The sequence below is a fragment of the Aptenodytes forsteri genome, unplaced genomic scaffold (genome assembly GCF_000699145.1).
Source record: "Aptenodytes forsteri isolate BGI_AS27 unplaced genomic scaffold, ASM69914v1 Scaffold124, whole genome shotgun sequence".
NCBI classification, from domain to species: Eukaryota; Metazoa; Chordata; class Aves; order Sphenisciformes; family Spheniscidae; genus Aptenodytes; species Aptenodytes forsteri.
Window position 1 is genome coordinate 445670 of NW_008794230.1, and position 11986 is coordinate 457655.

At 36.6% G+C, this 11986-nt stretch overlaps 1 protein-coding gene across 1 annotated transcript in view; it reads left to right on the top strand.

Annotated features, from left to right (window-relative positions):
- Positions 1 to 11010, top strand: part of SPRED1 (sprouty related EVH1 domain containing 1) — a 26062-nt gene extending 15052 nt beyond the window's left edge. Inside the window, exons 4-5 of the mRNA XM_009285754.2 lie at positions 3843 to 4001; positions 9127 to 11010. Coding sequence (XP_009284029.1) covers positions 3843 to 4001; positions 9127 to 9786 — 819 coding nt within the window. The 3' untranslated portion in view covers positions 9787 to 11010. The remainder of the gene's footprint in view (positions 1 to 3842; positions 4002 to 9126) is intronic.
- The last annotated feature ends 976 nt before the right edge of the window (positions 11011 to 11986 follow it).

The following is an 11986-nucleotide window of genomic DNA, read 5'->3' on the forward strand; positions in this document are numbered from 1 at the left end:
CCGGCCCCCCCCCCCCCCCCTTTACCCCCACCAGCCTCTTTGCATCTGCATCTCTCTCTTATTTCCTCAGAGTTATGCTTTGTGTTTTAATTTATTAGTTCCTTCCTTGGAATCCCTAAAAACCTCTAGTATGCTTTATATATTTAGGTAGAACAGCCTTGGAAGAAAGAGGCATGTCAAATGCCTTTTTTTCTTTTTTTTTTTTACTTTAAACTGTACAAAACATTCAGAGTAATCTATAGGTAATATTTCAGTCCATGTCAGAAATACATACCCAATTATAACAGAGTTTCTTTGTCAAATATGAAAATAGTTGCTCCATCAGTCTTAGAAATAGCTAAAACAGAAAGAAGTTATTCAGATGTTTCTGAAACCTGTATAATTTATTCACAATTAAAAAATTAAGGAGAAAACATTTAAACACTTCTTGTGTTGGTTAACATCAAACAGCAGATTTTCAGGCCTCATGGGAAGTAAATACAAGAACTGGGATGCAACGGAAATGTGGTCTCTCATCCATCCTTCTGTGTAATCATTAAACTTACTTAGAGCAGAACATTTTTAACAATGTTTGCAGAACAATGTTGAATTCTCTCCCAGACTTAACTCCGGCAAACTGGGAGAAGTAAGGAGAGAAAATTTGAAGAAGAGGAGAAGCTCAGTCTGGTTTTCATTTTCTCTACAGCTGTCATCTGGCTTTGAATTCTGCTGGAGAGCTACAGCTGGAGTCATTTTATTGCTTTACCCAGCATCCTTTCGCCTGCGCGCACAGAAATGTTTTAGTAGTCTTGGAAAAAAATTCAGAGTATCTCTTAGCAACCATAGGACAGTAATTATTATACCAGCAGCTGGGAGCAAACCAGATTTCCGTTGTGCATTAAAAACTGGCGTAGGTTACTTTACAGATGATACTGAATAACCTATGCCAGTACTGTACTTTGCAGGCTGTGGTTAAAGGATATTGAATGTGGGCGGTGTAATTGCTTTGGACAGTAGAAAAGGGGAATGTGTGCATCTGTGTTTGTGTGTAATACTCTGTATATTTAATATACCAAGCTTAGTTCTTGTGGAAAACTTTACATGTTTGCTTTTTACTTAAATGCATTTTCAATACAATAGCGTTTTTATTTCTAGGGCCTCTCTCTTCAGGTTGTCAGTGTTTCCATTATAAATGTGGGTTTTCAGGTGTTTATGACCTTGTCATAAAACATCACATTGAAGCAGGAAGTGTTGTCCAAAGAAAGCCTTTTTGATACTAATAAATGTGGTTTGGCTGTATCTAAACTATCTGTTTAATTAAAAATGCAGAGTTCAGGATATTCATCTGGCATTTCTATAGTTCTGCATAGTGAATATTTATAGGCTAAATAAGATCATAACTGACCTGATGGCTTTTCATTTTTCATAAATACCAGAAGTTAGGCTGTGTCCGCTTACCTGTAATGTCTAGGTTGGTAGGCCGAGCGTTGTGCTTTCTGAACAGCTGTCTCATGAGTTCTTGCCTTACAAAGGTCAGATATGCCTTTCTCTGTCTCCTGCCACCCCCAAATTTGTCCTTGAAGTCAATTAGCTTGAATTGTGGTGTCTGTGTTGGAATTTTATAAAAGCATTCCTTTATAATTGCTGCATATAGGGCACAAAGGCTTGCTTTAAGATTAAGGTTTGTATTTCATACGTCGGTGTCTGGCACTGCTGGTTAGCACTGTAATAGATGATCAGTGCCTGTATCCTTCATTAGATGGAGCCCTTCTTGACTGCCAAAGGGAGTGTGTGTGTCTGTCTCTGTGAGCATGTGCGTATGTCCTTTTTGCTTTATAGTGTAGGTAGTTTATTTCTGAAGAAAAAAGGTGTGAATCACCTGCAGGGACAGGAAATAATGCAGGCTGTTGCAAATCTCACCCAGGGATAAAGACTGGCTTGTGGGTAGTATGCAGGTTTTTTTTTCCCTGGGAAGGAAGGAGTAGTAGTTTTTGCAGCTATCCTTCTCCCTAGACCACTCAAACCGATAATAGCTGGGGGGGTAAGGGGGTTAGGTAGTGCTTATCACTGTGGTTTCTGTAAAATGGCTTCTAGCTGTTAAGTGTGTTCCTAGCTTAAATAGTTTCTGCTTGTAAGCATTTATAACATTGCTCAAACCAAAAATAGTTGTAGGCATTTCTTTCTCATTCTGAGTGCAGCTCTCCTGTGGTTTGAACCAGTGTTTTGGAAGCTTTTTATGTCATTGGGCAATGTATCTGCAGGAGTACCTCCTGCTAGGAAGATGTTTGATATTGCACTAATATTTGATGCTTTTTGCTCTTAAAATAAGTATACATCCATGAAATCTAACTCTTGCCAATCATTTCAACATTTCTTTTGTACTCCTTTCCCAACAGTGTTTGACCAGAAAATTTAATTTTGACAACAACAGGGTCGATTGCTTAGTGGTGGTGTCATGCTCAAGGATCTGCAAAAAGTACTGTTTTATGGAGTTTTGCCTGTCTTCAAAATTTTTCAGTGGAACTTTAACGTGATTGAGCTATTGTCTTTCATGGGGTGTATGCTCTCTAGTATTAGTTAAAGCTGATCATTAATTAATTATTAATTTTAATGTTTTTTTCCACTCAGAGTGCTTCTGAACAATATATAAATTTTAAGTGATGATTTTCCTTCTCCTGAAGATCAGCTGCAGGACAGCTACTTGTGCTTTATCTAGATGTCTTAGAACTTGATACATTAGGCTTTTATGTACATGAGGTGCTAATGTAATCCCAGAATAAGTTCCTTAAGTATTTTGAGAAGTGAAAACTAATGATTCAGTGTTAGTACTTAACCTGCCGAAACTTCAGGTTTGCTTATGCCTCAGTAGTTTTCTGCAGTATTTTTATTGTTTCCTCCTTAATGTTTTCTTGATATATATATAAATTCTTATAATAAAGCCGAAACATTCTCATTGCTGGAAGTTGGATGATGCCAGAATTTTCTCAGTGCTATCAGATGGTGACAGCCAGTTAACTTTATAGCGTCTCAATACAAACAAAACATTGTACAGTACATTTTTTGGCAGCCCAATGGGATTTGTATCAATATGGTCTACTGTATCCTAAGTATATCCCAGTCAGTTAAGCTTAAAGAATGAGAACTGTTTGTTTTTCAATTCTTTTCAGAAATTGGATCATCTCACAAGCCAGTATTCTACCCAAACATACTTTCTCTTCCTTATTCTAAGTGGCACACGTCCTGCGGATATCTCATTATATGTTGCCACATGGTCTCATTTTTGTATCAAATTACGTGATACACCCTTAACTTCAAAAAGACAGTCATTAGTTGTTTAGTACACACTTGCTGTAAATAGATATTTTAATTGAGCCGGTATATGTTAAAACCGACTTTCTGTTCCTTTCTAGCTGATCTTGCTTTTAATTTATTAAAAGGTCTGACTAGCTTTTGCCTTATTAGTCTCAGAATTGTTTTTCCTCCAGTTGTATATTTGTAAATACTGGCAGCCTCGTGGGTAGTTAGAGAAAGCATAATCTCAGAGACTGGGCTAATCTCTCCTTCCTTAAAGAAGTTCCTCAGTCTGATTTGGCAACTGAATTACAAAGGCATGTATCTCTAATGCCCAAGTTGTGTACGCTCTGCAGAGAAGGAACTCTTATTTTCCAAGGCTGACTCATAGTAAAGAAAATACTTGCCTACTTATAAGTACTTTAAAAATGTGTATTTAAAAATACTTGTGTTTATAGATGTCTGTAACATGTTATGTAGAATATTAATGCATTGATGTATGAACTTGGTGGTTTTGGTGTGGTTTTTGTATAAATGCAAAATCATTTCAAGGGAGTTCTTATGTATTGTAGACTACTCAAGAAAATACATCAGGTTCATTAATGAAAGATCACCTTTTCCAACACGAAACTGTAGTAACCAGTGAACCTTACAACAGTGCAAATTTAAGGCCTTCAGCATTTGAGGATTTCAACACCAGGAGAGCCTGTTTTCCTAGCCAACCTAACCAGGTAAGACTACCAACAAAGGAAGCGGTTCTTACTTTGCTTGCTGCGTTAATGGCACAGTATGTAGTTTCTGACAAGAAAGCACTTTTATTCTAAGTCCCTGTATTAAACTCTCAGCTTCTTGAAATGATCAATATAAGCTTTGCAGCTGAAATATTACAGCATTATTATAGCAGAGGTAAAGCTTTGTGAAGGTATTTACCTATGCTTGTAGTACGGCAGACTACATTAATAAATCTTTCACTTTCTTTGAAGTCAGATTTCTGTATTACAGACTTCTGTATCTGCAGCCTTGAAAAGCTGTTTAAATTTGTTCAGAAAACGTTAATTGGCCATGAGCTCAATCTTGGTTACATGTATACTAATACTGTTTTGATTAGAAGTATTGAAAAGTGTCTTTAAACTTAATATCTTGGATGCATTACACAGTGGGACACTTTTGCTAAATATTTTTAGTGAAACATTGTTTATGCTTTCTAACTGCCTATTTAAACTGAAATATTCTGTTTTGCTACAGAAAGGAAAACAGTATATCAGTTATGCATGAAAAGTCTTAACCTATTGGTAAACTGAATCTTAAAACGGAAAAAAACCCACTAATGTGAGGAAGGCTGATGTACAGACATTTTTTAAAAGAGGTCATATTTATACAACATTAGATTGGAAAGGCAACGTTGCAGCTTTTCCTTTAACAATATACATTTTGCTTTTTTCTAAGCCTCAAAGAACTGACAGTTTTTGTAGACTGTAGAAGTAGACTTAATAGTGAGTTGGATAATAATTAATTTGAGGGTCTTACGCCTAGAAGCAAACACATGGGAAGCTTTTTAGAATAAGCTTAATAACAGAAGTCAAAGCAGAATGCAAGTTCAAGTAGTTGTGAACACTTCATCAGAAAAAATATTTCTACTCCTTGAAATAAGGCTTTTTAATACCCTTGGTCATTCTTGCAAAGAAAGATAGGATTGTATTAAAGTCTTGTATCAGCTGCTTTCTAACCGCTTTATTTGGGCGAAAGATACAAACAGCGTTATCTGGAGAACTAACTAAAGAGCTTGAAATTATGAACTTCTGATTTTTAACCATTGATCTCCTCCAATTATCTCTTTGTATAAGTCACATCATATTTTTGTTTGTTCTGTTCATCAAGAGGTACATATTTTTCCCTCTTTCCATTTACTTGCAAAGAGAATTTAAAAATTTCTTAGAATAGAATAGATGGGTCGTTAGGTTATTGCAGCTAACACTTAACGGCTACAGTAACCAGTGGTGTATGTGCTCTTAGTCTTCACTGAGTTGTAAAGAAAAGTGCAGCAGTAGCCTAAAACACCTGTATGTTTTAAGAGCACATATAGAATTGGCTACTGAGAAAATGATAATTTAAGCTGTGGTATACTGGGTAGTGCCTGTCTGATAGAAATTAAATAAGAATTTCTTTGAAATGAAACACTAGAATTCACTTTTTGTAGACTGAAGTAAAGGGACATTCCATGGAAATTAAGTAGATATTCTTTAAAGTATTTTTCTCATGTTGTAGCACCACCTGCATCCGACACTCCATGCTTTTTGCATGGTCCTGTGGTGCACACATTTAGAACATAGGCAAGTCAACAAAATCTCACATTCAGTATGTGCACACACCGCACTGTCTCTGCCGAGCTCCATGCATGTGACCATGTGGCACAGCAGATCTTGAGGTAAATACCTGTTTTGTTTCAATTTAATATAAATAAGTTTGAACACCCTTACTGTGCTCGTAAGTTGAATAGCTCAAGTAGTACATGCTCAAACTAAGGAAGTGATTAATGACAGTTCAGATCTTTGCTTGTAATACTTTGACTGTTACTAGAAAATACCCAAGTCCCTCAACTCTTCAGCTTCTGATACACTGATGTGTGTTTAACTTAAATTTAGTACTTTGAATGATACATTCAGCTGCCGGTGTCCTCATATTGTGGAGTTGCAAGCTGAGCGAAGTCAGGCATATCTGTTTGAGGAGAGACAGTGAAGGCTACAGTACCAAGCAAGTGTCCATGCCTTGTTCAAAGGTGCACCCCTACAAGTAAGGTGTAATAGTAGTGAGTTCAGTCACGTCAACAACAATATTCTGCCTAATTTCCAGTTGGCTAATTACGTTCATAATGAGATTCTCTGTGGAATTTCAGTTTGCTGTAATATTCTTCCTCCCTTCCTGCTTCAGCTGTTACACAGAGATGGCACTTGCACTGAGTTATAATTTTGAATGGCTAGAGGACTATGTGTGTTACTCTCATTGAATTTTGCTGGTATTTGTACCTAACTGAATCTGGATTGTGGATTGTTCTTAAGGTTTCATGTACCTCATGCTTTCATATAGGTCCCGTTAAACACCCAATGTGTAAGCACTTTATAAATAAAGCTTTTCCAACATTTCTCCTGTTTGCTTGTTTTTCAGCATTTCCCACTTGCTTTCTTAAAAAAATAATTAATATCAGTTGCATAAAGAACGTAATGCTGCCTTGCTTGCAACATGTCAGACCTCAAGCATTTTAGTAGGTGTTTGGCTGGGTAGTTTTTTCAAAAACTGGCTGGGTTTTGGCTGAAAAAAAGAAATGAGTTCTATGTATGTGGTGTGCTCTGCTCAAACAAATAAAAAGCCTTCAAAGACCAAGAAGAGGTCAGATTTTACAGTTGTTAGTATTTGTAGTGATCTTTGTCTATTAGCTGTCTGGGGAATGGGGGGTTGAAGGTGGCTTTTTTGGTTTGAGGTTTGGGTTTTTTTTTTTTTCTTCTAAACAATGGGTTTTATTTAATGTCTTAAATGCATGCGTAATATTCTGTGTGGACAGTGGGGTAAGGATCCTTTATGCCTGTAACATATGGAATTACAGTTGTTAGTATTTGTAGTGATCTTTGTCTATTAGCTGTCTGGGGAATGGGGGGTTGAAGGTGGCTTTTTTGGTTTGAGGTTTGGGTTTTTTTTTTTTTCTTCTAAACAATGGGTTTTATTTAATGTCTTAAATGCATGCGTAATATTCTGTGTGGACAGTGGGGTAAGGATCCTTTATGCCTGTAACATATGGAATTGTAATGACATTTTTGATGCTTTTTCCCTTAAACAAATTTATGCTGTTAACTGTTCAAAAAAGCTAGTTAGCCATAACTAGTTATTGATGCTAAAATGATAGGCTCTTTCTCTCCTTTGAAAACAGAATACAGTTGAGAAGCACTCTGCTTTTATAAGCAAAGGGGAGGCCTAACAGCTTGCATCGGAGCCTGGGGAAGTATGGAAGAGCAGTGATGTTAGCTGAATAGGATATAACCTTTCTTCACCCTGTATCCTCGAGACCTTGTGGAAGTCCAACTACTATGTGGCTTGGAGCCAAGAAAAAAATTATTCTTGTTAGCATACTCCAATTGAAACTCCCAGGGCAAAGCAGCTCTAATTACAGTTCTGTACTTAAAATATATCACACAAGGATTAGCAAGCAGGGAAGTGATGGTTAGAGCAGGCTACAGATACTCTTACATAATCAGAAGCTGGCATATTTTAAGAAGCTATTCCTTCCTCCTTCCCAGCTGCCTTCCCTCTTCCCTCCTCTGCCTCCTACCGCCAAACCAGGGCATGCAGACTTCAGTGTAGTAGGAGCATAGACATGTGCAAAGTGAAATAGAAGTGTGTTAACTTAAAACATCATCTTCAGTAGTTTGTTGTTACATGCTGCAACAGATTAGGAACCTGTAGTTCAGCTGTTGTCCTAGACTATGGAATGGTGACACATTAATTCTGATTAATTTGATCAGTACTAATAAGGTAAACACTCTCAAAGCAACAATACTGATGCCAAAGATGCATTTCCAAATAATTCATGATTCTGGAAGAATTTGTAAGGCTAATGGGTTAGGGAGTGATTTTTTTTTTTTTCCAGCCTTTTCTGTGAGGTGGTTTGCAGGCTGTGCACTTGACAGGAGAAAAAGGCGGAATTTGACTTGAAGCTCACTTATATTCTGGCTCCGATTATAATAGCCCTACAGTGTAGGAAAATAATTGCCTGTCTGTAAGGCAGGAATACTGTGAGACTTTGCTTTTTTGCTTTTTTGCTGCACTATCTGCTCTTTTTGGGAGCTCCTTCCATACACGTGCTAAATTTTTATCTTGTCATTATTTGCACCTTTTCTTGAAAGTCACTTGTAATGTGATTTCAGTAACATTTAGTGGCAGTCCACTGTCTTACACTTATTTCTAAGGTCTGCAGTATTTCAATTCAGATGATTCAAATTTGCCATCTTCAACAACTTTTTCATGCCCCCATGCCCTTTCATCATAAGGCAGAATAAACAGGAACTCTATCTTATCTCTCAGCTGTTTGTTTTGTATGTGTTTAGCACGTTCCTTCTTACTTGCTTTTTGAGGTAAAAGGTCTTGAATTATGGTCGGTTCATTACAAGTTGAGAATTTTAAAAGTAGTTAGGTGTTTGCCTGCCAGTGTCCTAAACTAATCAATTTAAGTACTATATATTAGCTAAGGGGAGATGTATTTAGAAGCCACCGTTATTGATTGATCATGCTACTGAATATTATTCTTCATATGGCAAAATCCGAATCTAGAATACAGCTTTGAGAATAAGTAACCAGTATTCAATACTCTTGTTGCAAAAGTGGAGGGAGTTTGAAAACTTAGAGCAGGAATAAAGGCAAGCTTCTCCTAGATAACATGAGTAACTCAAAGTGAATGTATCGGGGAGTTAATCCTAAAGCAGTAGATCATCACTGACATGAAATCAGCAAATTCACGTAAGGCATAATTGGTCTGTGGAATTAGTTGCCACTGTAAGATGTTAAAACCTGAATTTTAATTCAAAGAACAGTGTCAAGTTTTATGCGGATACCAAAATGTCCAAGGCTCTTACGAGATACTAAAAAGTCAGGAAAGAATACTAAAGCTCATGGTCCTAATATCACGCAAAAGGCTCATTATTGTGGGGAAGTCTGTAAATTGTACTAGTAAGAAAATAAGCTGAAATTTTTATCTTCAAGCAGCAAGGAAAAAAATCCTATTTTTTAACTTTCTAATCTAAGTTTTACGTTGTAGGTGGACATAAATTTGGGACTTCACCATAGTAAACTTATCTCGCTTTGCCATTTCAGGTCCCACTGAAGTCAATCAGACACGTTAGTTTTCAGGATGAAGATGAAATTGTTAGAATAAACCCTCGTGACATTTTGATACGTCGTTATGCAGACTACAGGCATCCTGACATGTGGAAGAACGACCTGGAGAGGGATGACGCAGACTCAAATATACCATTTTCTAAATCAGACAGTAAAAAATCTGACTATTTATACCCATGTGGAGATGGAACTAAGTTGAATTCCCTGAAAGACTCGAAGAGTTCTGTGGTATTTAAAACTCAGCCTTCCTCATCAAAATTTAAAAACTCAAAAAGAAGAAAAGAGGATGGTGAGCGTTCCCGCTGTATATACTGCCAGGAAAGGTTTAATCATGAAGATAATGGCAGAGGAAAATGTCAAGATGCGCCAGATCCTATTAAAAGATGTATCTACCAAGTTAGTTGCATGCTTTGCGCAGAGAGCATGCTGTATCACTGCATGTCAGACTCTGAAGGAGACTTTTCTGATCCTTGCTCGTGTGACACTAGTGATGACAAGTTCTGCTTACGCTGGTTAGCGCTGGTGGCACTCTCGTTCATTGCTCCATGCATGTGCTGCTACCTCCCCTTGAGAGCATGCCATCACTGTGGTGAGGTATGTGGGTGCTGTGGAGGAAAGCATAAAGCTGCGGGATGAATCAGTCTTGTGCCAAACAGAGCTTGAAAAATCTTTGTTTCCAGGAAGCATCTAACTTGGATTTGTGGAAGCTTTTTGGCAAGCTGAAGGGAATCTTCTTTCATGTAAGAGATGCTTGATGTGGAGGAAGCAACAAGACTTGTCAGACCTTGGCATTTTACGAGTGCTAGCCATGCCTAACTATTTCCTTCGAGTGCGTGGCATTTGTTGCAAGTTGTGAAGGAGATTTTGCAAAGGAAAGCCTATTCTTATTATTGGCTATAAAATGAGTATATAAACTATGATTATACTAAAAGGGATTAACTTTTGCCACTTTGTACATTCATGGTTTAGGTGAGGGGGCTCTTTTAAAAGGATTAAAACTTACCTGAGGGGAAATTTTAACTAAAAGTGCACTAGTGACAGTTGATTTAAGATTAAGAAAAGTTAATACTCGGCAAATGAGAAATGAAACTGATTTTAAGTGCAACTAAATCACTTATTAATAGTTTTTTGGAAGCGACTTTATGTATAAATAACAAATGTTTATATTTAACTAAATGTGTAAGGTACGAATTATTACATGTTAAACTTTCCTTCCCTCTGATACAGTAGGTATAGACCATATCTACTGTCACATTCCATGGTAGTATTTTAAATATTTAATTAGTTAATTTAGTCGCATTTTTATTCCAGATGGACAAATTGATATTTTCAGTCCTGTTTCCCTTCAGCTACAGTTTGTGTTGAGTTGTATCCCTACATTCTGATAATCTAAAAACCTTTAAAATATTAATTATTCTAGTCTTGAGTGACCAATATTTTTTGTTAAGCACAGATGTAATTGTCTAAAATGTTCTTGTTAGAACATAACATTTATTTTTATATATAAATGACTTTGATTTCAACATGATAGCAAAAAGGAAGTTGTTTCTGTTGCTCAACCAGCAAGTTGTTTTCTTTTGGGGTGTCCTCCAAAAATACTTTATTGCATATTCAAATGTTCATTAAGCAAAAGGTACATTAAGGCAGTTGTAACAAATCGTCATCAGTGTTCTTGTTTATCCTTCTGTTAAACTAGGATCCTGTTCAGCTGTTTATCAAGTACTATGATTAAAACAAAAGATTAATAACAAAAGTGAAATTGTTTTCATTATTTTGAACTGCAACTCTTTCTTATTTGAACGGGCAAGAACAAAAGTACTGTGTGTTTTGTTCAAGAACAACAACAAAAGACTTAGCTTGAGAAATAAATTACAGCCCAGGCAAAATTGGAGCGAACTTCTTAATTGAGGAAATTTGGAGGGAGGATGGGGGGGGAGAGGGGGGGAGAGAGAGAGAGAGTGTGTGTGTGTGCGCATATGCACACTGGTATATTGTGTACGATATTTGTTATGGCTTTGTACTTACTAAGTGTTTAACTTTCAGATAAGAATTAACCAATTAACCCATAAAGAATTCTTTAAAACATTACATGCTTTGCTCTGTCATAAAGTAAGAAACACTTACTTCTCACTAAAGATACGTAAAACGCTGAAAACAGTCATACTTCATTAGCGAAGGTGCCTATTTGATAGCCTGGCTGGAGTGGGACAGACTGTCCTCAGTGTACCCTTGTTACTAAACAAACAAAAAACCTAACTGATTTTAAAAGATGCACATGACTGACTTTTCTCACTTCCTATGCACCACTTCAGTATATTTTCTGTAATTTTTCTTTCTGCATGTACCAGTGCCCTTAATTTTCCTCTGTAGCCCAGAAGTAAAATGAGCAAATGTATATAACGTTATCTGTCTGTAAAATACTTTTTAAAAGAAAACATTTATATTTATATTACAGCTTGAATTGACCACCTTGTGTACATAGATCATCTCAAAGTATTATTTCACATTGAAAAGAAGACAAATATATTGATAACTGTAGAAGTTAGGGAAGAGCTTCTAGTTTTGTATTAAGAGTTGATTGGATGAATTAAGTCCAAGAATATGACACGGTAGCAGCAGTCTTGGTTTTTACTGTTTATATATTTGAAAGCTGCTACTCTGGTTGATTTTCATGCTTCACACATTTTCAGCTGAACTTGGTTGCCTAGAATAGACTGTTAACTTTAAAAACAACTTTGATAAAAAATGGTGATGGCTTTTCTAGTGAATGAGAGGATTTTAATATTTGTAAGCGCTAGGTTCCTAATTCAAGGTGAAGAGAGGTATGAACAACCTA